We start from the raw sequence: 27471 nt of genomic DNA on the forward strand, positions 1-27471 counted from the left end.
GAATTTGTAAGCTCATATGCATTGTGTTTTTGTGTTTTTGTGTTTTAGGTAGGTGAGCTTCAAGACAAAAGTCAGGCCTTCTGTAAATCACCAGTTCCAGTTATGATGCTCTAAGTTACAACAAGTCTGAACATTTGTGTCTATGGATCTGCTCTGACTCTTAGAGCTGCTTATGGGGGAAGGTGAGTTTCTGTAAAGTATCTTTTGTTTGCTTATTTGTTTGTTTACCAAGAATGTATGTAACAAAGTCAGACTCACCTTTGAAAATGAAGTATGTTCCATGTGGTCCAACCTGCATCTCACTCTCTTTAGTCCATGACAGGGTGTCAGCTAGGGAGCAGTGCCTGGGAGAAAGACAGACCATTAAAGGAAATATGTGACAAAAGCAGTCGATAATGTGATAATGTGGGAAACTCTTGCCCTGTTGGCTCTTGAGAAGTCATGTTGTGCTGAGCTGGCATTTGAAGAAGCTGGTCTGCATTTGCAGTAGCAGGTCAACGCTGAAGCAGAAATGTTTCTCCATGGCTCTTTGCTTTGAATTTTTTGTTGAGCACAGGAACCCTTAAAAATGGGAACTATTTTCCTGTAAGTGTTCCACGTTTTTACTCCCATAGACCTTCATCCTGCCATTTTGTAAAGAATGCTGGGTGGGGAATCTGAAGAGCTGGGTCTGTTGTCAGCTTCTTTACTGGTTACCTGTGAGTGAGCACTAGCCACGTGCATAGTCCTGTGCTAAGCAATACACATTGGCCTGGCCCTGCTGACAGCCCTAGTATGCATGAGTGTGTGTGTCTGGGGGTGCAGGAGTATGTGTGCAGGAGAGTATGTATGTATGGGTGCAGGAACATGTGCAAGAATGTGTGCATGTGTGCAGAGCATGTGTGTGGGAATGAGCATGCATGTGTACAGAAGCTTGTGAGCACATGTACAGTATCATGTGTGCAGGAGCATGTGTGCCAGTATCTATGAGAGTGTGTCAGAAACACATAGAAGCATGAGTGCATGCTTGCAGGAGTGTATGTGCTTGTGTGTTCTGATATAAGGATGCATGTGCATTTGCACAGGAGCGTGTGTGCATGAGTGTGGGTGGAGCGTGTGCACAGGAGCATGTGTGCCTCTATGCTAGTGTGCACGTATGCAGGAGTGTGTGTTTTTTGTGCTGCTGTACAGTCCACCCAAAGGTCCACATTCTCCCTAATGGGTCTCAAAGTTCTGAGCCTGCAGGACTGACTTTCTCTGGCCTGCTTCTACCTATAAAACGAGACCTCAGAGGTTCCTTCTGCAGCTCATGTGCCTTGGCCCTCTCGAACCCAGTTCTAGATTATTCGTCCACGTGTATTACATTAAGAGGCACTGCCAAAGTGTTAAGAGTACACCTGAGATTGTTTTATTAACCTATGGCCACAGCAGCGGCCACAGGGAGTCTGCTTCAAGCTGTTTCATGTGTTAACCCAGATTCCCAACACAAACATTAGAAAGGTTCTGAGTTAACGTACCCCCTGGGTGCATGTGCATCTTAAAAATAACAAGACTTAACAAGGACCCCCTCATTAACTCTCTGAAGGTTCACCAGTCTTCTCAGCACCAGCTGCCTTGCCCACCCTGCCTAGAGGCTGCCTGTCCAGTTTTGGTGTTTTTTGAATTGCAGTTCAGCATTTTTAATCCCATGGTGCTTGACCCAATTCCATAAGCCTTGTCCTATGCTGTTGTGATCTTTGCTTTGTTCTTCTTTCCATGGAGGAAGGTTAAAACCATTTCAGCCTGCAGGTGCCTGTGTCGGCTGCACGTCAGTGACTGGTCACAGAAGACTGCCAGTGTGCTCTGGGTTTGGAGAGGAGCCTAAGGAAATGGCTCCTTTCACACAACTGGTGTGTCCCAGGGCTGTGGTCAAGAGTGAGGCTGGTTATGGAAACCGGAGCTGGGGCTGACCAGAGTTCTTCTGGTACATGGTGGAGGATGGGCTGGGAACACCCCCAGGCCAGGAGCCAGGAGCCGAAGGGGATCCCTGCTGGGCTTTGTGTTTCCTGTCTAGCCTGCGCACATTCAAAAGAGCCGCATTGCTTATTGTCTGCCCTCGGCCTGGCCACATTTGCCAAGTACCCATGTGCTCCTTGGTAAGCATATCACCCCATGTATGCCCAGGACATGGCCACACAAGTAATGAGTGGAATCCACTAAGACAGAAAACCCACAACTATGGAGGAGATGACTGACCACTTAGCCCAACTCATTCCAATGAACACAAAGCGACTGAGCACCCAGAGCTGGCCAACCCCCCAGGGGTGTAGTGCTCACAGTGTGCTTCCTCTGCCCTCTCATCGTACCCCTTCTTCTCCTCCCCTCCCCTCTCCACTGATGGTACTCCCCCTACCCTTGAAATTGCCTGTACTCACATCCTTAGTTCTCCCTCGGCCTTGTCCCTCTTAGCAGCATTCCGCTTACTTAGTGGTAGCTTGTATGCCCCTGGGCCCTAGATGCCACCACCCCCCATCTTTCCTCAACCTGTGGGCCATGTTTCCTCTTCTCCTTTGTGGTCCCTGCACCCTTAGCTCCTCCTCTTCTGCTGGTGACCTGGTCCTTCATGTCCCTTCTGCATGCTGCTTTCTTTCCTCTCATCTCTTCAGGGGTTTGGCTTTTGCCTTGCTGCCCGTCTGTTTCCACTACACATGAACAGGTGGGCATGCCCTTTGGCACCACAACCACTTGCAGTAACCACCCGTCTCTGTCCCTTTGACAACTGGCCTTGCTGTCACCACTTGTTCACCTTACACAAGACCTGCCTTATCAAGGACCACAGAGCTGCCCCGACCAGACCCAAAGGTCAGCGTCCAGTCCTCCCCTATGTTGTCTTAGTGATATTTGATGCTGTTGGACACCCCATGGGCAAGAGCATGTGCCCTTGATGGCCCGACCATTTTGACCATGAGCAAGCCATAAGCAATTGTGCTGCTGTTACTAGAGGATTAAGGACAGATCCTATGTGGAGAGCTTCTGGGAGAAGTGAGTTAGTATACAGTGCCAGACACACAGCAAGATGTGTATTAATGTTCACTGTTAGCATTTTCCTCCTCTGCCTGGACACTGAATGTTGATGTCCCCAGGACTCAGCGAAGTCAGACACCTACAACGGAGCCTGCCCTGGTGCAGGAGGGCAGTGTACACATGAAGTGCAGCTGGCGAGACAGTTTGTCACTGTTTGCCAGAGCTTCAAGTACATGTATCCCTTGACCCAGAAATTATATCTATAAATATGCATTCCAAAGATATAAGAGGATATGAAGATGTACACCGAAAGATTATTATTAAAACATTGTTTAATGCAACAATACAAAAACATGGATACACAATAGTAGCAGATTGGTTACATTCTTATGCATGAAAACACATGACATCTTATGTATAAAATAGAATGCCATGGGAATTTGATCACTATTATTTATATTTAAATATATTGACATAGGAAAATATTTTATGTATAGTGGTGGGAAAAACAGGACAATCATGGGTGGTTTGATGCTATTTTTGTTAAAATTATATTAACACACATCTTTGGAAAAAAGTATAAATAGGTAAACTTCAAAAATATATCACTACCACTGGTGGTCTTTCTGGATAATTATGTTATTTTTTGCATATGTGCATTTTTTATTATTTTTCTGCAATGAGCATCTGGTACTTATGTTATTTTATCTATTTTTAAAAATATTTTTATTGAGTTGATCAGGGTGACATTGGTTAATAAAATTATAGATGTTTCAGGTGTACAATTTTATAATATATCATTTGTATATTGTATTGAGTACTTGTGTTATTTTAACTATTTTATCCTGCAAGGAACAATCAGGCTGACCTTGGTCAGTGATATCTACATGTTTCCCCCTTGTGTCTGTGCACCTTTGTGGGTATTTGAAAGCCGTGGCAGAGACTATGGGTACAAAGTGGCCAGTTCAGTGCTCCCTGGCCAAAGGCATGCCTGTCCTCACAGCCACTCTGTATCCATGTTTTTATCACTATCTGATACGTGTTGTTTTTTTTTTAAAGATTATATTTATATATTTTTGGAGGGAGGGGAAGGAAGGAAGAAACAGAGAGAGAGAAACATTGATCGGTTGCCTCTCTCACACAGCCAAACCAGGGACCAGCCCACAACCCAGTCATGTGCCCTGACTGGGAATTGAACCAATGACTTTTACCTTGTGGGATATTGCTCAACCAATTGAGCCATGCTGGTCAGGGCTGATACAGGTTTTGTCATTTATCTGCACCTGATTTTGTGTGAGATGATGAGATATAGGTAATAACTCAGTAAAAGTTGGAGCAAGAGGGCAACTTTCTCCTGCTTGGTGGTGGAAGTGCCCATCCTGATGGGTAGACCAGCATGCATTCTCCATGTTCTCTCCCAGGGTCTTGGTTCACCCTTCCACCGCGTACTGCCCATGTCAGAGCCCTTACATCTGGGTGGCTCTGAAGGACACACAGGGCTCACCTATTACTGAGCTTCTGTGCGTGGCTTGCTTTTAGGGCTGGACCTGGAAGCTCTAGATCATAATGAAGAAAAAATGGGAAGGTGAGAATTCGCAGTTGGTGCCATTTCAGGCCCTTCATCCTGCTGAAGAAGAGCCTCAGCCTGCAGTCCCATGGCCAAGCCCGCTGTGCATCGGTAGGACTGGCTTCATGTGAGGCCCATCCACAGCAGACAGCTGACAGTGGCAGTGACAGCTCAAGTCTTAAGAGCTGTGTTTTGATTAATATTGGGTCATGAGATCCCCCTACCCACCCTTTCCTTTCCAAGGGCTTAGCTGCTGCACTGGATATCCTGCAGGCATTTGTGCGGTCACCCCTGTTTGGGGGAAAGAGTCATTGAAGTGACAGCACATGCGTGCCAGGCGCACCCCTCCAACAGAATCAGGGGAGTTGGGCAAAAAGTAGGTCACATGTGCCTGGTCCCATGTCACGAGGTTTCCAACCTGAGGCCAATGGGATTTGTAGCCTCCTTTGGTTTAGAACAAAACACCACTCTAATTTTCTCCTTCTCTAAGCGGAGAGAGTGACCATCTGTCTGATAGCTACATCCACCCAGCCCTGCCCGACCTCATAGCCGCTCTGTTCAGAGGTAAGGGGGTGCTGGGGTCTGGCCAAGGCTGCCCCAGTAAGGAGAATGGACTCAGTCCACACAAAGCCCATGGAGACCAGGGCGAGGAGCAGGGTGGGTGCAGGTCATCGGGAAGTGTCGGGAGGACTCACTGCAGCAGTTTGTGTTTTGCCCAGGAATAGGAAAGTGGACAGGGTGTCTAGCTTATAGATAGTTCTAGACATTCAGACGAGAGTATTCATACGGGGTGCTTTGTTTCAATAATCCGGTTCCTTTTTAAGGATCAGGGTCAACTATTAGTCTAATGTTAAAGTGTTATTATGTAGAAAAGTGAACATGTAATTTTACAGATGTTTGTCATCAGTGATACTGGGGTAGGTGTGGGAATGTGATTCTTATGCTCAAAAACATCGGCCATCCCTATGGAGCGAGGCTCTGCACTCTCAATGTGGAGAGCGGCTTTGTTTGGGAATGTTGACCTCTCAAGGAAACAGGTGAGCTGTTGGCTTCCAGTAGTATGAATGCAGAGTGCGATCTGCGTATCAGAATAAGGTTAATACTTGTATATTATTACTGGATGGAGAATGTGCAGTTTTGGAGTTTGATACTTATCTTGAGAAATAACATAATTCTTTTATTTCTGGGAAGGCCAGTGAATGTGACTCCTTTGTGATAAGCAGATGTGGAATGTATAATAGTTGAAAAATGTTTATAAAACTGATCTGAATTTTATAGCTTATAAATAACAAAATTTTGGGTTTTTGCCTGTCCTGTAAATGAACTAATGTATTCTGTTAGTTCAGAATCCTTCAGTGAACACGTTTTGGCAAATAATGAGTAGAATCAAATATCCGCAAGATGTATATAGTGGGCTGATTGTTGGTGCCATACTGAGACAAATTGTATCTCTTATTTATATTTCCTGGGGGAAAAAAGTGTTTCCAGAAATAGTTTGTCATAACCAAAGTCATAACGGTATTTGATTTATGTTTTATATGAAAATTTTTTTTCCTTTGATAGATAAAAGATTTAATATTTAATTTGTATTTTAACTAACTTTTCAGGAATCATGGATCTATGGCCAAGTTCATAGAAGTAAATGTAAACACTTCAGATCATGAATGCTTCTATATTTTAGATGTAAAAATGATCATTTACTCCCTTGCTAAGAAAAGAAGCTTTTCTCTTCTTGAAAGTAATGCCTTGTACAAATACTCTTTATTTAGAGTGATGTCCAAATCCTTCCAACTGCAGCCCTTGAAGCATCTCATGAAATATTTCTAAAGTACTCTTTCTTATCTATTTCCCAATCTTGAAGAGAAATCTTTCTATTCCTAAGATAGGGCAGAAAATTTCATACTTATGATGATAAAATCTCTTTCAAACCTGAGGAGGTTCCATGTATTTTCATGCAGTTTTTAACAGTCTTCTTTTCCCGCCACACCTGACATGTATCCCCATTGTCTAGGATAATGTCACCGCTTAGTCATCTCATGGGGTAACAAGACTGAGACACTCTCGTGTGACAACCATGTATGTTTATGTTAATAAAATTATAAAGTTATACCCTCAAATTATTGCCTTTAGGGGGGAAAATGAGAACTTCTGTCTGTGCCCTGGCAAGTGTTATGGGATGCTGATTTTCTTTTCTTACAGCAGAATACACTATTTTTTTCCCAGAAGTAACAAATACAACAATGTAGAAGCAACTGGCTATGACTCCTTTGTGTTTCTCAGAAGAAGACTATGCTAACATAAAGTAGGAAGAGTGGTCACGCTGGTCCTCACAACTGGTCTCTGCCCTACCTGCCTCCAGTGTGCACTGTTAAGACATCCTTCTATTTCACACTAACCTGGGAAGGGAAAACATAGGGCTGGTGTCTTAACAGCATGCTCATCACTTTTGTCCTTGACTCATTTGGGAACTGAAAAGGACACGTGATAGGGTTGGGTCTGGCTGGCCTTCCTTAGGTGCCCTCTGACTTTGAATGCTTCATGTGTTGGTGGTGTGTGCCATGTCTGTAAGACCTCCGGGCTCTGCATGAGAGGCAGAAACTACCCACAATAAAGCAGATTATCACTATACAAAGAAGCCTCAGGAAGGTTTGGTCTCTTGAGCACCCTAGAGCTGGAGCTCTTGAAGACATGTTTTCATTCCAGCCAAGGTGGGAGCCTCAGAGGTCAGGGACTGTGGTGTGCTGTGACCTGAAGCCATCCTTCAGTAGAGCTGGCATGATGTGCCTACAGGAACAGCACTGGGCTGCCTTCTTTCTGAGTGTCAACTGCATTATTTTATGAATAGTACAGGGCAGTGGTTCTCCAGAGGGTCCTGAACAATCACCATCACCTGAGAACTTTCTGTAGAGGCAGGTTCTCAGCTACTCCTTCCCCCAGACAGCTTGAATCAGAAACTCTGGGGTGGGGTCTGGTTGATTGACCAAATCTTCCAGGTGGTACTGATGGCCATATAACGAGAGCCAGTGGATCAAGTACACAGGAGTAAAATTGGAGACTATGGTCACATGCACTCCTGGTGTAGCAGTCGTGTGACCCATTGCTGCAGTAAGGCAGGGTGTCCTAGGCAAGTGACTGTGCTCTTGAGCATAGCTGTCTAATGATCATTCAGGCCATATATGAGCCAGGGGAAGCATGTGGTATGGTCTCATGGGTTTTCCATTGCTTATGACTTGGTATATAGGTTCGTCCTGTGGTGCTGAGGTCTGGCAGGACGTGGTCCATCTGTGTCTGTGCCACACAGCAAGACCCCATTGCTAAGCAGTGCCCATCTTCCCCATTGCTGAGCAGAAGGCTCATGGAAAACCAGAAGAGAAGGGACCATGGAGAGACTGTGGTCCTGCTCATTGGGACTCAGGCAGGCAGGAGGTGATGCCTCATGGCACCCTCGCCTAGGAAGCAGGTGACCACAGGCCATCTGCTGGGAAACAAGGGGACTTCAGGAGCCACTGTCATGTCTGGACATCTCTGGGGGCCTAGCTAGGGTTAGGGGTCCCATTCCGGAGCGACAGGGCAGCCAGCTCAGTAGCCAGCTGTGCACCCCTTCTGTTGAGCCCTGAGTTCTGTCCCCTGAGTGTGTAACCTCTTCTGTCCACTTAAGTGTGTGTGTGTCGGGGGGGGGGGTTGCTGTCATTAAAAACAATCCAACAGAACCTAAAAGAAAAAAGAAAAATATACAAAAACATGCTCCTGGGTGAGAGATGGAACCATCAGACAGGAGTCCTGGACGAGTGGGGAAATGGACCTGCACGGAGGTGGCCTTGGTTTTGTTCTATTCTGTTTCGCTTGCATAAACTTGGTGTGTATTTGAATCAGTAGGAATAGATAGACTATTCAGTGAATGGTGTGGGGTCAGTTAGGTATCTATTAAAAACAATCACCCAATTTAGAACCTTCCTTCCCACCAAACACCAGTGTATGTGAGACAAAGTGATGAGCTCAAGGGTTCATAGAAAACATGTGTTGAGCTTTTAAAATAGCATTTTTGGGGGAAGAGCACCCCCAGCAAAACACATCCTGAAGGCAGCAGCCTACGATGCCACGCTCACACCTGCTGTTCATGGCACCTTTCGGGCCTAGGGTGAGGAGACCTGGCAGCCGACAATAGTGACTCAGGGCACAGGCCCATCGTGCTGCAGACCCATGGGTGCTCCAGGGACATGGATACTGCAGGGACATGGGTGCTGTGGAGCATGATGGAAACCTCAGCCCATAGACATAAACCTACAGTTCTAAGAAATGTTGAATGGGAGCAAACCAAGCATCCAAGATGGCAGCACCTGGAGGAAATCTGCTTAGGGAGCAGCAAGGCGTGCACAGGGCCATGTGAAGCAGCATCTGTGCAAGCCTTCCACACAACTTGGGAATCTGCCTCACTGCACGTGTGTGTCCACAAAGCTTATAAGGGGAAAAGGGGGCCCTCCATGCCCCCGTTGGGATGCGTGTGCTCTGTGTGGGCCTGGAAGGGAGCCAAGTGTCCCATATGGAGACTTGTGAAGACAGCACGTCCCGCAGCCCCAGCAGGGCCATGTCCCCATGCAGACACACACATGGCACAGAGACTTTGCTCTATGTCCAGTGCTCATTGACAGGACAAAAGTCACCCCTGTGACCCTGCTTCTGCTATGGAACCCTTATCGGAAGGGCAGTCAGTAGTACTAGAGATGCTGACGCTGCCACACAGCACAGGTGGATTTCAGGAACATGGTTCTGGGTGAAAGAAGCCAGACAGGAAAGTGGAAACTGCACAAAGCAGATCAGCAGCTGAAGGAAATGTGTGACAACTGCAAGCAGCGCTGAATGGGGCTGCAGGACAGGCCACAGACGCTTCTCTCTGGTATAGAATGTTCTGTGTCATGATTATATGGGTTAGTGCCTATGTGAAAATCAACCTGTACCCCTACAATTTGTGCATTTTCCTGCCTATAAATTAGACCTGAGTTTTAAAATCTAGTCACAGAACACACATACTGTGATACCTATGTAAAACAAGAAGATAGTGTGTGGTCTGTTTGGAGAAGTTTCCAGTGACAGCAACTCCCACCCTGGCAGGGATGGAGGAAAATTCAGGTGGCTCTGTCCCTCCATCTGCATGTTTTTCAGAGCCTCTGGTGTCCTGTCTCCCCAGCTGTGAGGAGGCTACTCGCTCACCTAGCCAGAGCGGTTCTTCCCATATTTGTTTTGCTTTTTTGTTTTGTGCTTTTAATTTGTTTTACAAAGGATTCTGCAGCTGTTATAATCAAATCTTTTAAAAGCCACTGGTCTAGGTGGCCAAGAAATGAGTACTTTTTTACTTTCTCAGCTTGAAATTGCCAAAGAACCTCCAGAGTAACATCTTGGAATGGACAGCTGGTTTCAGTAGATGACACCCTGGGTTCGAGAGCTCCCTATCTCAGAATGGGCTGGGGCGCACAGGGAGGAAGCATGACGAGAATGCTGGCCTGTCCTCTGGCTGCGTACACAGTGCCTGCCTCCGGCACAGCTGCCTGACCAGAATTCCAGAAGCACAGAAAGCTCACTGCCTGACTGGGCTTTCCTGAGAATCGCCACTTTCCCCATCCCCATCATCATCCCTCATTTGCAGTCCCAGTTGGCAAAGACCCTGGCCTATGGTGCTGAGGAAATGGGCAGGCATGCTGGGACACAGTGGCTAGCTGAGGAGGAAGCAGAAGGAAGCCCAGGGTGATGAGTCATCACTAGAGCCTGGACTACTGCCTGCCCTAGTGATGGAGTGCTGGGGTTGGCTGTGGGCAGGTCAGTGGAAACCTGTCTTCTGATAAGTTCTAGGTCCTGCTGCAGCAAAGCCCTTGTTTGTAGTAGGACCAGATCTAAGAATGTGGACCCCTATCTGATTGTCCTGTTGGCTTCACCGGTGCAGCATCTCTTCCTTTGTGTCTTGTCCAGTGGCAATACTGAGCTTGGCCGTCCACACACTATATCTTCCTCTAACACACGTGCAGATAAAAACAACCAAACCCATTACAAGTAAATTAAATGTGTTGGTTGCTACACAGTTTTCAGATTAAGGGACCATCAGCAGATTGAAGTCAAGGGATTAAATTTTGTCAATAGCACCAGACAGCCCTTGCCGCCCCCCACCCCCCACCCATGGCCAGTGCGGTCACTGCTGTGGGAAGGTGGTGGTTTCGCTGCCCCCCCCCCAGCCAATTTCCTATGCTAAGGCTGTCCCCACCCCTGGAAGCTGCCAGGATACCTCAGGTGCCCAGGGGCCATTATCAGCTTTCCCCTTACTCCCCTAGAGCGAGTCTGGCAGAAAGGGCAGGGACAGCCAGGGATCTCAAAATGTGCTTAGGTAGAGCCCCCTTCTATGAGACCATTGGTTGGCTCTCCGCAGAGTGGGTTTCCCAAAGGGTGGGGACCTGAGTACGAGTTCAAACCCCTTAACATGGTACGGGGCACATAGGGATAGGCCCACCACTGCTCCCTCCAGGTCCCCTGGCCAGTCCCCTTCCTGCTCTCAGCTTCCCTCCTCAGTGGATAGGGCAGTTAATGCCCAGTGGGGAACACAGGGTAGGGGCACTGAGGGGAGGGTGTTTTCCCAGCTAGATCACAGGTTTGAGCATGTGTGTGCATTTCTGGAACCTGTCCCTAGGCTACCACCTCTTATGTTTGCACACTGGATCTTTATGGATTTTTGTGATCCAACTCCATCCTCAGGCAGGGCCCAGAACTGGTGCTCTTGCCCCCATTTATCAAAGTCACTTTCAAATCAGGAGTGCTAGGCTCAATTTCCAGCTCATGGTATTTTTAGCTTTTTAATCTGAATTTTTGTCATATTTGCCTTTAGCCATATTTAAACTTTTTTTTATTTTACTTTTTTTTTTGGTCATTGTAGTTTCTTATCTAAGTTGTCTTGTGTTGTTTTTTTCCCCCCTGAAATTATTTTTAATTTTTAGCTCTCTGGTGCTGTCTCTATCTTCTTAACCTTTATAAATATTGTCTCTGTTTAACTACTTGAATCATTTATTTTTCTTGTATTGCTCTTGTTTTTATTTCCCTTAGAGTTTTACTCACATTTGCTGTCTTTATTTCTCTTCCTTTCCTTCCTAAATTTTCTTTTCCTTCATTTGGGAAGATTCTTAATGGTTTTAGTTGCTTTAGCACACACCTTTTTTAAAATATATTTTTAGCAGATGCCATTTGTCAGCGTTGTAATGATATTATTATTAAAATATTATAACACTGAAAGAAATAAACTCATGTTAGCTTACTTGTCTGGCATAGCTAAGAGTATTTGTGATTTCGTCTGTAATGTGTGAATCTTGTAAGAACATGAGCCCATGAATCCAGGAGACTTGACAGGAGGCAGGCAGGATCTTGGGCTGCTGAAATAGAACCAAATGATTACGATCCCTCCTGCTCCACTGGGGCCCCACAAAGACCTAAATGACCTGCAGACTCGATGCCTCTCCCTCAGACAGTTGCACAAGGACTGGCCTGGGACCAGTGTGGTTTGGCTGGAAGCTCCTGGGCCCTGTGGTCATAGGCTGGACCTCTAGGTCCCCGGCCCTTCTGCTGCACATGGCAGGGTGAGAGTGAGGCTGGGGCCCAGACCAGGCTGCCTAGGGCTGCCAGTATGTCTCCACTTCATAGCTCACTGCCTGCCAGCAGCCCACCCTCTCAGTGACCATGGGTGAGCCACTCACTGCCTCTGGCTGCCATGTCTAGTCTGCGTACCATACAGTTGACTGTTCTTTTAGTAGTGTTACCACGTCTCTGTGCCCATGGTCCTGCTCTTATTCTGGAGGTTGAGATGACCCTGCATCCTTTTAGGAAACGGAAGCCAATCCTCTCAATAAGGAGAACCCCTGTGTCCCCTGAGGTGCCCTGACTTGTGCACATCCCGTGAAGATACCCACAAAGGACAGGGCCTCAAGATGGCTGCATAATACTGGCTAACTCCTGGGAGGGTGGGTGCCTGTGACAGGGCCAGGTGTCTGCCTCCTGCACTCAGAGTGCCCTCAGGGGAGAAGACCCTCTGCTGCAGAGGTGACTGAGTACAGGAGAGCAGGCACTGAGCCTGCCTCATCCCTGTGCTCTGAGGCAGTGCTAAGAATGTGCATGGGGTCCCCGACCCTGACCAGTCATTAGGCTGGGGGCGCTGCTGCCCTGACCAGCCCCAAGGGCCCAGACAGTAAATGGCCTTGTGATCACTCCTTGTGTGTGAATGCTGGGCTCACTCCCACTGTTCAGAGCCCTCTGTCTGCTAGAGGAAGGACAGTTCCAGGCAACTTCTGGCTGCTGGTCTGCATCTCCTGCCAGGGAGGAGAGGGGCTGTGACCTCAGCAGCACTGCACATGGGGCTGGCTCAGGGTGCCCCAGGAGGAGGGGTTGAGATGTCTATTTGGGGTGCCACATTAGTCAATGGACAAATCAGTGCCAGAAGGCAGTGAAGAGCTTTGTTCCTATGGTAACATGGCAGTGTGAGCATCTGGTGACATGTTCCTAACAGGAAGCAGTGCTCGGATCCTACATGGTTATGAGGAGTAGATTCAGGCAAGGTTTGGCCTTTGCGCAGGGTCCACATGGACCAGAGCAGCCTTGCTCCAGCATTTCCCTTCATAACTGGCTGGCTTTATTTTTCATGAAAAATCTCATGTACTCAACTAATCTTAGCCTCCTTTGCTTTTTGTGCTATAGCGTGGCACCCTTTCTTCTGTTACATTTACCTAAATTTTTCCTGATTTTCACATTTCTTTTTGTATAAATTATCATCTGTGTCCCTTTGTTGTAATAAAAGCTCTGTGCTCCACCTCCTCCCCCATAAAAAAAAAGAGTCGCAAGAACACAGACTTAAAATCAATGTTTTGAGGGTTGTTTTTTTTTTTTTGCAGGGGGGGGTGGGTAAACAGTCTTTACCTTACTTAAGACATTTCTCCTTTCCGTATTTTATTTTACTTTATTTTATTTTATCATTGATGGCTGTGAAGTTTTATTAAATGCCTTTCTGGCTGCTGTTGAGAAGCAGCACATACTTGGTCATTGGGGATCTGGAGCCTGCCCCTGGTCTGAGTACTGATTCACCACATCCCAGCTCTGATACCCAGCCCTGTGTTGGGGGTCAAGTGGGGACGCACCTTCCTTGAAAGACTGCAGCGAGCAAAGTGCCCTGGCACATGGTAAGCATGGTATCAGCATTAGATGTTGCTCTCATTGTTATTTGTATGGTTATTGAGTTTCTCCTTTAATTTATTAATGACATGGACAGAATTCCTGATATTAATCACCCATGCATTCCAAGAATAAACCTCCTTTCAGTCTTGTTATTATCACTCTTTATACATGCTGATTCTGTTAGTGTTTGATCAGAATATTAGAATTTCTGCTTCTCAGAAGCTGGATGTGCTGGGTCACAGTACAGACCTATGGCCAACACAGGCGCGAAGCCAGTATGAGAGTGTGTGAGCATCAGTAGAGCCTTCCAGCACAGGCCATACAGCCCAGGGCTTTTGCGTGGGGGTCTGTTATTGTGTTGTGTTGAGTGTCAGCCATCCTTTTGTCCAGTCTGTGACTATAGCCTGCATTCCCTTCATCACTGATGAGATTCACTCCCTTTTGACATATTCCTTAGCCATTTGGGAGGTGGCTAGTCAAGACTTTGCCCACTTCTCTATGGGCAATCTCTAAGTATTTTTTTTAATAGGAGCCCTGAGTGAGTAAGTGAAATACAGATATCTTTGCCTGCTCTTTGGGCTCCTTTTCTCTCTTCTAATGGTATCTGTTGACAAACAAACCTTAATTGTAATGTGGACAATTATATCAGTCTTTTCAGAACCACTGAGCTGTCATGTCTAAATGATCTGTCTTTGTCCTCACTTCATGTTGATAGTATCTTTATGTTGTCTCCTCATGTTGAGCCACAGTCCGCCTGGAATTTATTTGGGGGTGGGATCAATAGGCAGGGTTTCCTTCTGTACCTGCCGACCCTGCTGACCAGTGCCACTCATTGGAAAGACTGTCTTCTGCTTCCTTGCACTGTGTGTACCTGTCTCTGACTTTATGTTGTGGTACATTGATTAGTTGCCTATTCTTGTGCCCCTGTCACACAGACTGAACTGCCCTCCCTTTATGAGAAATAGGTCTTTCTCTCAGGAATGTCTTGGCCTACACTTGGCCTGATGAATTTTTTCACATATATTTTAAAATCAGCTTGTCTGTTGGAGTGACTCTTCAGATCAGGTTAGGGAGAATTGACATCTTAAATTATTGAGTATTCAAGTCCATGAATATGATGCAATTCTCTAATTCTCAGCCCTTCTTTTAATTTCTCCTAATAGAGTTTTATAGATTTTTATATAGATGTTTAAAATACCTTTTCTTAGAATTATCCCAACTCTGATTTTTTTATGTTTTTTTAATTGGAATTTAAAGAAATTATATTTCCTAGCTTTGCTTGTGTAGAGATGTATCACTCTAGTCACCCTGTGAAACCCATCCCTTCTTTTAATTATTTGTAGATTTTTCTGAATCTTATATACCCAGTCTTGTGATCTGTACCTGTCTTGCTGGCCTCTCTCTGTGTCATGGGAACACACTTAACAAGGGCCTGGCAAGACCCTGAAATTCAGGGAGCACAGACCCACAGTGGAGTGTGTGTGTCCCCACACAAGAGGTTACAGGAGGGTTTGGGGCGTCTGTCACTGGGAAGCTCCCTTCCCAGTTGTGCTATGTGTCTGATCCACTGTGACATCTGGGAGGATTCCCAGACAGACACCTCTGTCATCAGGTCAAGTCCCAGCCTTGTAATGCCATGGGCTCAGTCAGCACAGTTCTATTCCTGCTCTTGTTCATTGAGCTGCATTGAACCCAGTCACAGGACATCAGAAAGCTCAGGTTGTTCATTGATTGGGGCCTGCAGAGTTCCAAATCAGGCAGGCCCTGCATATCTGCCATCTTGACTCTCTGACTGCCACTTGCCCACACCTAGCTTCTTTTCTCCCTGTGGTCTCAGATGTCTACCAGCAATGGCCTAGGCAATGTCTTCAGTCCAGGTCAAGGGCAGGAGGGAGGGGTCCCCACCCTCCTGCAATGCTTCTCACCTCTACTGCAATGCTTCCTAGTGCAGTAGACATGGAGACCGTTCTCCAGCCTTTCCCCCTCAGTGTATTTCATTGACCCTGATGCCATACACAGCTCTCCTTTCCTTCCTTCCAGAAGAGGGACTTATAGACCCCTAACCTATCTAGAACACATGTTTGAGGGCTGAAGTAGGGATGGTTGGATTTTCAACCTTTGGAATTGCCAGCTGTCCCAGCCTGCAGTCTGATTTGTCCACCAAACTGAGAGCCACTTGACAATGATGGCTGTCCTCCTTTGTCTGGTGCCTGGTGCTAGGCTCCTGGTATTAACTGAGTGTTTTAGACTAATGTCCCTGCTGTGACTGGCCTCCCACTGTGGCCAGAAAGTCTGTGGAAAAATAGATTGTGTGCAGACAGACTGAGTACATGTTGTGTGCAGGTGCTGGGCACAAGAGCTCATCACCACAGGGGCAGGCGGGGATGGCAGAGCCAGAACCAGACCCGGGTCTCAGAGAAGCTTGCCCTGTCTCCACAGCAGAGCTGTTATTCACCTTGAACACATGGTTGAAATACCTGAAACATGTTATAGACATTCTGAGGCAGGTCACACCCTAAACCCTGGGCACTTTCTCAGAGCTAGGACTGGGGGAAACCCACACCTTGCCGGAAAGAGAAAAGCTCCACACTGCTACTGATGTGAGGCCAGCATGCCGGGGCCTCTGAACAGAGAGGGAGGGGGGACAGGCCACTGGCTCCCCAGCCCCATCACATTTGTCTGTGTGCATGCAAGTGACAAGCCAGCAGGCTCTGCAGAATGCTTGCTGAAGTCAGGTTGTATAAACCCTGACTGTCTTTCCAATGCTAACTGCAACTGGCAAGAGCATTACAGGACAGAACACCCCTCCCCTCCATGGCCCCAAGGACACAATCTGCATTGTGAGTCTCTCGAGGAGCAGAAAGCAGCTAATAAGTTCTGTTGGTTTCTGCTATACTGGCTCTTACAGCCTGATGGGTCACTGAGCTGTTAAACACAATAAATCACGTCTGCACTTGTTCCCGGAGGTTCTGATCTTAACCACCTCCCCTGACAGCTGAGACCCAGATACAGCCTTAGAAAAAGCATAGCTGATGGGAACCCTGACTCGTACTCAGTATAGCCATGCGGGCCTTGGGTGGCAGTTCATTGGCAGGACTTCTGCTCCCTTCTCTGGGCAAGGAATCTCATGCTGGAGAAGACAGGCTAGTGCATTTGCAATGAGTGTGATACTGTTATAAACTCCAGATAGCTGTAAACCACTTCTGTTTTAATATCCAAATCTACTTACTGTGCCCATCCCTAGAGAAAGCCTCAAAACTTGGAAGTTACAAGCCATTTTCAACCATGAGACTTTCCTTCAAGTCTGAAACAAATACAGTCATTGGTTTTTATATTTGACTAGCATGAAAATGCATAGAGTTTATCTGTCTGGTGGTCAGGAGCGTGAGCTCTGGAACCAACTGGTTGTTACTCAGTTCACAGCCCCTCTTTTTCTTATATGTAAATGGAGATGGCCCTGGCCTTCCTGCCTTAGGACAGAAGTGTTAACCTATGTAACAGCACCTGCGACATACACCAATTACTTCCCCTGCTGCTGCTGTTACAGCTCTACATCTTATTATGACTGTATTTATTTTATTAGAATTCTGTTGATTTGAATATTCTTTTCTTTTTTAAAAAAAAGAATAGTTGGAAAATTTATTTTATTTGGATTTCACTTAGTACTGGTTATAAACAGATTTTGCCATTTTAATCATTATAAAAGATCAATGTGGTTTTGGTTCTGGTCAAAATGGAGTAATCTATACCTGTAAACTAACATCATAGTTAATGGTGAAAGACTAATGCTTTATTCCTAAAATCACTAACAAGACAAGGGTGTCCACTTTCACTACTCCTATTGAACAGCACATTAAAAGTTCTATCCAGTTCAATATGACAAGAAAAGGAAATAACAGATTTGGAAGGAGGAAATAAGCCTGTCTGTGTTTGCAAATGATATAATTACCTACATCAGAAATCCCATTAAGGCTACAAAAACCTCCTCGAACTAATAAGCAAGATCACTTGTTTAAGAATGAGAGGCCAACATACGAAGATCAATAATGTTTTATATGCTATCAACAAATAGAAACCAGAATTCAGAGCACATCACCATTTACAGAAATTCCAAAAGTTATATACTTGCTATACATCTAAAAGGTATAGACAGAATTTGTATGCTGAAAACTATAAAACACTAATGATAGAATTCAAGAAGACTTAAATAAGAAAGATCCTGTTTGCATAGATTGGGCCACTCAACATAGTAAAGATGATAATGCTTCCCAATTAGACCTATAAGTTTAATGCAATTCCTATCAAAATCCCAGCAGGCGTGGTTGTAGATATAAACAAGTGACTTTCAAATTTGAAATGTGAAAATACATAGAAACTAGTTATTCCAAAGGAATTTTGAAAGGAATAAAGTTGGAATAATTTTAAGGCACTGTGAAACTACAGTAAGAGACATTGTATATTGGTACATAGATAAGCACACACATAGATGAAACAGAGCAGAGCCCAGGATTCACCCATACATTTATGGACAACTGGTTTTTGACAGAGATAATAAAGCAATATAATACAGAAAGGACAGTCTTTTTAAGAAATAATGTTGAAATAGTTGGATCTCTATATACAAAAAAATAAAGCACACCCCCCCAAAAACCTCGTGATTTACCTCATACCTTATACAAAAATTAACTCAGAATGGATCAAATATCTAAATATAAAGTGTAAAACAAGCTGTTTAGTAGAAAACTAGGAGAAAGGGTTAGGCACGCCTATAAAAGATAAGAGCTTTAAACAAAAGCCATAAAAGATAAAATTGAGAAATTGTAGTTGGTCACAAAAACATTTGAGCAGCCAAAGACTCTTAAAAGACAAACCAGACACTCCAACAAGGGTTGTAGCCCAATCTGTAGAGAACTACTTAAACTCCGCAGTAAGAAAAAGTCCAGTTAGAAAACGGACAAAAGACTGAGGCAGACACTTCTCCAAAAATGACAAGTGGATAGGAAATAGCACATGAATAGATGTTCACATCCTTTGCTATTAGGGGAAAAGAAACTAAACCACTGCCAGGTCTGACTGCCGTCTGTTAACATGGCTACAGTGAAACACTGACAGTCCCAAGTGCTGACACAGACGCTGAGATCCCAGGATTTCTGTTCTGGTGGAATGGAAAATGGCGCAGCTGCTCGGACACACCATTTGGCAGTTTTATATAAAGTTAAACATACACTTAACATACAATTCAGTGATCACAGTCCTGGCTATTTATCACAGAAAAATTAAAACATGTTTATACAAAGCTGTGCACACTGTTGTTCTTAGCTGCTTCATTTGTAATTGACAAAAACTGGAATTGACCCAGGTGTCCTTCCCGGTAACTGGTCATACAACTTGTGGTGCAACCATGCAGTGGAATGCTTCTGGGCAGCAAAGAGGAACAAGTCTCTGTTATGTCCAACAACTTGGCAGCTCTAGAGAGCATTATTATATGGATTGAAAAAAAGAACTCTTTGAAATAATTATATTTGTTTGATTCAATTTATGTAAAGTTCTAGAAACAACAGAAGTATAGTGAACAGAACAGATCAATGGTTGCCTGAGGTTTGGGTTTGGAGGAATGAGTGACTATGAAGGGATAGTATACAGGAATCTGTTCTTGGTGATCCTGCTTGCGCAGGTGGTTAGACAAATCTATACATGTGACACAATTTTACAGACCCATACGTGACAAACAAACAAACAGGTATAGAAAAACTGGGGCAATTCATTAATAGGGTCTTATCCATGTCTGGCACTGGTTTTGATAAAGTCCTGCCAGTTAAGTGGAAACTGGTGAGGATACACAGAAACTGTATGATTTCTGAAATTACTCATGGAGCTAAAAGTATTTCAAAGTTATGCACACACCTATATACGCATGCATTAGAGTTAATAATTATTAAATCTACAAATATAAAAAAGTAAGTTGTGTAAATAGACCAATTAAAAGTGAGAGATTAAGGGGGATAAATGGTAATAAAATACAGTAAAAAAATAAATATAACAAAAAATTTTTTAAAAAGAGAGAATCAGAGCAGATAAAAAAAGCAAGATCAATCTCTGTGCAGTCAACAAGACACCAATGTGAAATACAATAATATTGGCGGGTTAAAAGTTAAAGGACAGAGAAATGAACATTAGTCAAAAGAAAGCTGGAGTGGCTACATTAATGTCAGATGAAGTAAGCTTCAGGACAGAGAAAATGACTAGGGATAAGGAAGGATATCGCATGAATAGAAAACAATCAGTTCACCAAGAGGACATATCAGTTCAAAATGTACATCCATATCAAATAACAGAGCCTCAAAATACACAAAACAAAAAATGATAGAACAGAAAGAAGGAAAGGACAAATTCACAATTTAGAGATTTAATCTCTGCTCTCTCAGTAACTGATGGACCAGGAAGACAGAGAGTCAGGATAGAGAAGTACTGAACAGCACAGTCCACCAGCTAGATCTTACAGGTCACCCACCAACAGCAGAATGGCACAGCGTGGCCTTCATGTGCACACAGAATATTTGCCAAGATAGAACATATTCTATGCAAAAGAATAAAAGCCTAAAGAATTTTAAATTACTGAAATAATAAAAAGTGTTCTTTTAGTCCAGTGTAGAATTAAACTAGAAATCAATAACCAAAGATAACTAGAAAATTTTCAAATACTTGAAAATTAAAACATGCACCTCTAAATAATGTGCTGGTCAAAGAGGAACTATCAAAGAAAATTGGTAAATATTTTGAACTCATATACATAAATTTATAAGATACAAGTAAATCAATGCCTCTAGTGAAATTTATAGTATGAAGTACTAACATGAGAAAAGGTCTCCAAAAAATCTAAGCTTCCACCATAAGAAACTAAAAGAAAAAAGCAGAGGGAGGAAATAATTAAATAACAGAAAGCGGTGAAACTGAAAACTGAACTATAAACCTTTTCAAATTGGACCAGCTCAAATACAGACAGACAGAAACAGTCCTTTATTTCAAGAATTTAGAGAGTATGGCAGTCCTTTGTTTTGTTTTCTGGGGAGGGATTTGTTCTTTTTTTTTTTTTTTTTTTTTGTATTTTTCTGCACTTTTTTATGGGCCTTAATAAGATGTGTGTTTCCTCTGCCCTCTACTGGGAACTGATGGATTTGCAAATTAGATTGAGCCTGGGATGGAAAGGAAGGTCATCTAGCTTGGATGTGGGAACAGGTCCCATTTTCCCCAGAAGGCCCAGGGGTCTCCAGCTTTACTTGGCTAGCTGGGTGGTCTGCTGCCCCAGCTGAGTGTGTCCTCCAGAGACCCCCTGCCACTCTAGCACACAGAAGCCCCAGCAAACCATCAGTGACCAAGTGAATGAATAAAGAGAAGAGAAATGGACATGTAATCTTGGCTGTTTCATGAGTATGTGAGTTTAAAAATAAGTTCTGATTTAGAATGGACTGCAAGGCCATGTAAATGGAGCTTGGTGCTCATTTTATGTATTAACCTAATCTTTAAATCTGTACTGAATTTTTCTGCCCTCCTGTGGGCCTGGAACTATGCTAGAAACTGGAATTCAGTGTTGAATGGAGATAAACATGTCCGCTGCCCCCAGTGCAATAGGGCCAGGGCTTCAGGGGAGGACAGGGCCCAGGAAAGATGGGGTGCTGGCTGTTAGGGAGTGCAGGTAGAGGCCTGGTAGTGACTGCCCTCAGCAGAAGGCCCCTGGTAGCAGGCAGGCAGGTGGAAGAACCCAGCCTGTCCCAGGAAGGGAGGCTGGTGGAGCTGGTTGGGGTTCTGTGGGGTTGGGAGGGGTTGGGAAGGGGTAACTGTCTATAGGCCTGGGGGTAGCGCTGTGGTGGGAAAGGAGCCTGGCTTGAATAACTGATGGGGAAGATACCCAGGGGTGTCAGCAAGAGGAGGACAGCCTGACTTGTGGTCCTGAAAAGTCACTGGTGATATAAGACAAGATGTGTCTCCTCTATGAGTTCCAGTGCAGGAGCTGATGGCCACAGAGTGTGATTGTAGAGAGGCCATGTTCTCTGAGCACTGCAACCAGGGCCATCAGGCACCAGGTATGCACTTCTCTGTCTGCCCTGGGGGGAACAGGTGCAGAGTCTCAGCGCCTCCCTGGGACACACAGAACCCACCTTGCAAGGGCTGGTGTTGGCCCCTTACCTACAGAAAGGGCTGGAAGTCCGTTTTCCTTGTGTTTGTCATGTTTGGAGGCACCGTCACATTGTTACCACAAACTGGGGCAAAGCAACACAGGATTGTGCAATTCTCAGAGTCATGGGTACCCTCTGTGCATCCCCAAACATTCTGTCTACACCCATGCTCCCTGAGCTGTGCAGAACAGTTGATGTCCGCTCACCAGGCCAGCCCTGTACAAAGGCTGCGCACACCTCCAAGTTCTGCTGGCCCCCAGAATGACCTGTATCTTCCTGAGACAGGCTGAGCCCAAGTTATTAGTAGAGGTTCTCAAGGGACATGTCTGCCACAGCCCCCACATGCCCAGTACCAACACATACTGAAGTAGCCTCTGGGGGAACAACCACATGCAAGAACGTGTAAGTATGCATGTACAAGTAGGTGAGTGGGTGGACAAATTAGTGGCTGAGTACTTGTGAGTGCATGTATGAGTGGCTGAATGTGTGCATGTGCAGGTGGGTGAGTGTGTATGTTCAAGTAGGTTATGTGTGGGTGGGTGGGTAAGAGTGCATGAATGAGTGGTTGAGTGTATGTATATGTAAGTGGGGGAATACATGTGCAGGTGAGTGTGTGAATGTGAGTGGGTGCTTGTTTGAGTGAGTGTGCCTGCATAAGTGGGTGTGGGGGTAGATCTGAGTACATGTATGAGTGGGTTTGTATGTGTGCAAGTGGGTGTGAGTGGGTGCTTGTTTAAGTGTGCACACATGAGTTGGTGTGTAGGGATGGGTGTGAGAGAGCACATATATGAGTGAGTGAGTGTGTGTGTATGTGTGGGTGTGAGTGGGTGATATGTGGACAGGTGGGTGAGGGCATATGTGCTTGGGTGAGCATGAATGGGTGAGTGTATGTGTGGGTGAGTGCATTTGTGAGTGGGTGAGTGTCTTCATGGTGAGTAGATTAGCATGTAAGTGTGTGAGTATGAGTAAGTATATATGTTAGTGGATGCGTGAATGGGCGAGTGGGTGTGAGTGAATGTGTGTGTGAGTGGATGCATGTATAAGTGGGTGAGTGGTTGTATCTGTGAGTGGGTGAGCATGTGTAAGAAGGTATGGGGGTAGGTGGGTGAAGGAAGGAGATAGACCCTCTGACTAGCATCGAAGCCAGGAACTTGGTCTAAATGCTCCATCTCAAGAGGAGCTGGTGATTTTTGCTCTCTGATATTAAATTTTTTATAACTTCCATGACTTCATATAGTGTCCAGATGGTTGTTTTGTTCAATTATCAGAGGAAATATTTGGTCCCCTTAATCTGTCATGAATTGAGAGTTGTCTGGTATAATCTCAGGTGATAGCAGCTGCTTTCAAAACAAATTTTGTATTGGAAGTAACGATTCACATGCAGTTGTGAGAAATACTAGATCCAGGCTCCTCAGCTTCCCTCAGTGGTAACATCTAGAATACAACAATGGGAATATCAGAACCAGGATGTTGACATTGACACAGACAAGACACAGAACATTCCATCCCCAGAGGGTCTCCATGCTGCCCTTTCATAGCCACAAGCATTTTGTTCCTGTCCACACCCCTTCTTCAGCCACTGGCAACCACTAATCTGTTCTCTATTTCTATAATTTTCTCATTTCAAGAATGTCATATAAATGGAATTATAATGTGTGTAACCTTTGGGGATTAACTTTTACTCTTGGCCTAATTCTCTGGAGCTTCACCCTGGATGTTGAGTACAAAATAATTTGTTCCATTTTATGGCTGAGTGGCATTCCATTATAAAAACATCTCCCCTCCTCCTCCCTCAGCCATATGGTCACAAGTCTTCCTGTCCCTCCACATCCTCACCTCCCACAGTCTACAATTGCCCTCCGCCAGCTCACTGTCCCCTTCCAATTTCTTTCTCAAAGAGAAAAGCAAGCCATGAGTGCCAGGTCACTTAGTTGTGTGGTTGGTGATCCCTGTTAATGTCAGCCTACCAGAATTCCTAATAGATAGAGTAGGGGAAAAGCTGGGGTGGGAATTAGGATCACTGGTTCCGCCATTCAGCTTCACTCAAGAAGGATCTAGACAACCTCAAAATCCCAGGGCCACCTGGGTCTCCTGGATCATACCCTAAAGGGCAGCAGATGCTATCTAGGTGTCTCCAATGCTTAGGCCTTCCTGCTCTGTCACTGCAGGTTGGCCATGCTCACACTGGGATACAAGGTGGGCACGGGGTCACCAGGTAAATGCTGGGGTATAAGGTGGGCACTGGGCTACCAGGTAGGCACTGTACCATCCGGTATGCACTGGGCTACCAGGTGAGGCACTGGGTTACCAGGTGAGCACTGCCCCACTAGGTGAGGCACAGGGGTCTATGGTGGGGCAGGACCTCCTTTCCTGAACTGGAATCTCGCAGCTGTACTGTCCTTCTAGGACAGGACGCCTACATAACTGCTGCCCTGGAAGTAGTTCTGGGAAGTAAGGGTGGTGACAGTCCTTCTTAGAGCTTCCCTCAGGAGCCTCTCACAGTCCTCAAGTGCTGCTGCCTGAGGACTCATCCTGGCCTGTGACTAACTCCCAGATGGCTTTATATTGAGGGGGAGGGCAATGACAGATCTGTCCTGTGATGTCCCTCTTCTTATTCTATCTCCTGTCACTGTTGCCATAGTGATTTTTTGACAGGCCTGTCCTGTTATCTGTATCTTTGTAGGATGGCACACTGCCTGCAGCTTAGTAATTGCCAAGGAAATACTTGTTGGATTAACAAAGTCATTAATTACCAATTACCTATGGGGCAAATTTCAATCTGCTTCTTGCCTTTGTGTGTTCCTACAGGAAGGAGCTGGGTGAGAACAGGCAGTGCAGGCTCAGGCCCTGGTCTTTGATGCCTGTCTCCTGTGCCTCATGAGGGCTGGCTATGCCATACTGGGATGGATGGTGTCATGGTGGGGCTGGGTGTACCACATCCAGGTGGGGTATGCTACATCAGGGTGGGCTGTGCCACATTGAGGCAGGCTATGTGGCTCCACTGAGCCTTTCCGGAGATGCCATCAGCAATCATTCTCAGCTGTCTTCCCTCTACAAATGCCTGCTTAGCAGCAGAATTTTCCTGTGCAAGTGACTGGGCGCTTGGCATCACATGCACCCTCCTGCTGCCTCCTAACTTCAGTTTCAGCCATGTCACAGAACCACCCATTGAAACTGACTTCTTAAATCTGTCAAGAGTTTTAAGTGAAATTTAAATGAATGTGTTTTATGTACAGGGAAAGAATCTATATATGTGATGATTACAAGGTTTGCATGTCAAATCACCCTCGTATGTTTGCTTCCTGAATGTACCTTCCTGGGTCTGCTTCATCTCTGGAGACAAAATTGTGGTGGTTTGGGGGAGGCAGAGTATGGACAGGAAAGTTCCAAGTGACTTCAGGACCAGCTTCCAAGAGTGGCCAGGGACAGCAGCAGAGATACCAGTGCACTCTATTTTGTTTCCTTTGACTGGAGAAGAATTATTAAGACAAAGGCTGGGATATCTTTAGAAATTGTAAGGACTTTCCTCCCCACTTCTCTCCTGATGCCTCATTTGCAAAGACATGGCCCAGATAGGATCATGGGAACCTGAGTGCCTGGCTCCCTGCAGACCTAGTTCAGAGGGGCTCCTCAAGCCACAGACTTGCCTGCAGAAGGGCCAAGGAGCAGAAAATCTGGTCATTATCACGGGAAGACTTGGCACTCCCAATAGGCAGTGTTTAAATGTGGGCCATCTGCTCACCCAGTGTCACACCAGCCCCTCCCCTTAATTTCCAGTGTCCTACAGCCACCTTTTCCCTTTCTCCTTCCAAATGCTACTCTTGGAAAGGATTTGCAGTGGTGTTAGGAGACCCAGTTAGGTCACTTTGTGATTTTGAACAGTCTATAACTTAGTCTCCCTGCCACGTGCTTGTGGCATTACTTTGAAATAGCTACAAATATTTGTTGCTTTAAGTGCCCCTTGGCTTCGGGGCACAGGTGTGGGAAGAACATTTAAGTACATGGAGGTTTCTTCTAGATATGGGATTACAATCTCACAAAACCCACCTCTTTTCCCACTAATTCTCTCCAGCGTGGCATTAGAGGGCAAATCTTTGAAAACCAAGGGGAGCCCTTACAAGTACATGTACCTACCATCTGAAGGCTATTGCTACCCTGCCTGGGAATTGAGATCAGCTTCCACCAGTAGATGCCCTGGCTCTGGAAATACTCAACACAGGAAACCAGGGGTTTGCAGGTTTGGATCATCTCATTATAGATCAAACTAAATGGAATAGGGTACCTTGTCTGCCATTGCACTACAGCCATGTGCCAGCCCACAGGATTGGAAAGAACAACAGACTTGAAGAACCAACCCAGTCGTCAGGTCTCCTTCATCTTGGCTTGTGAAAGTGCTGGTGTGCTGACCCTGGGAGACCAGGTCTGAGCCAAGTACTGCTGAATACTCACTCTGTGACCCATAAAGAAAGTGCCCTTGTCAAAGCTGTCAGTGGCTTGTGCTCTCCCAATTCGCTGTTTGCTATCTTGACCTAGACTCAAAAAGGATGACAATATGCTGAAATTGTTATTATAACTAAACAATTGGAGACATGGAAGATAGAAGAAAAAGAAAAGGATCCAGACCGATTCCTAGAGGTGAGAACTGTGGTCTGAGATAAACAGTATACCTGGTGGTAGGAACCACAGATTGGGCATCACAGAGTAACAGTTAGTAAGCTTAAAGACACAGAGAAAAAAGGTAGGAGAAAATGAACAGAGCATCAGTGAGCTGTGACACAACTTTAAGCAACCAATGTATGTATCTTCAGAGGCCTTGAAAGTGGAGGAGTGGCAGGGCAGAAAATATATTTGTAAAACCAATGGCCACAATTTTCTAAATTGGATGAAAACTGTAAGGCACAGGTCCAAGAAGCTCAAGGAAGCCCCAAGAACAAAAAATGACTAGAAAACTAGAACAAGGCACATCATAACTAAATTGCTCAAAGCCAGTGATTAAGAAAACAACTTCTATACTAGGGAAAAGACATGTGACACAGAGGAGCAGAGGTGAGACTTGGCGGATTCCTCTCTGGGAACAAGATGAGTGAGGAGGTGGGGACAGCATCTCTTCAGGACAAACAAACAAACAAACAAAAAAACAAAAACAAAAAAACCCCGACCACAGTTGACCTAGAATTCTCTGCCAGGTGAAATGACCTCCAAAACCAAAGGTGAAATAAAGACGCTTCAGACAAATAAAAGCTGAGAGAATTCATCACCAGGAGACTTGCACTACCAAAAATATCAAGGAAAATTTTTCAGGTAGAGGAAAAATGGCAGCAGGTGGGCATTTGAATCCACGCTAAGGAGTGAAGAATGGGTAAGAATGAGACATTTCCTTCTTCTCTAAATCCCTTTAGAAGATCATTGTTTAAATCAAAAATAATAATGTACTGTAGAGTTTATGACATAGGTAGAACTTAAGTGTATGGTAGTGACAGTGCCAGTGAGAGCATAAGTGGAAACAGAATGCTGTGAGGCTCTTATACTCCATGTAAAGTGGCCAAGACCACTAGG

General features: G+C 45.2%; 1 protein-coding gene across 6 annotated transcripts in view; it reads left to right on the plus strand.

The window, feature by feature from the left end:
* Positions 1-27471, plus strand: part of PCBP3 (poly(rC) binding protein 3) — a 215770-nt gene that overhangs the window by 151087 nt on the left and 37212 nt on the right. For 2 of the 6 annotated variants that reach the window (XM_054579216.1, XM_054579224.1), the window contains exons 3-4: positions 49-182; positions 615-2820. In XM_054579216.1, coding sequence (XP_054435191.1) covers positions 2595-2820 — 226 coding nt within the window. In that variant the 5' untranslated portion in view covers positions 49-182; positions 615-2594. Of the gene's footprint in view, positions 1-48; positions 183-614; positions 2821-4521; positions 4661-27471 lie in introns of those variants that run through there. The other 4 variants (XM_054579258.1, XM_054579249.1, XM_054579232.1 and 1 more) reach the window with 3 other exon arrangements.

Source organism: Pteronotus mesoamericanus, unplaced genomic scaffold (assembly GCF_021234165.1).
Source record: "Pteronotus mesoamericanus isolate MK-2021 breed Mesoamerican mustached bat unplaced genomic scaffold, CSHL_Meso_final contig_116, whole genome shotgun sequence".
In the NCBI taxonomy this organism is placed as follows: domain Eukaryota; kingdom Metazoa; phylum Chordata; class Mammalia; order Chiroptera; family Mormoopidae; genus Pteronotus; species Pteronotus mesoamericanus.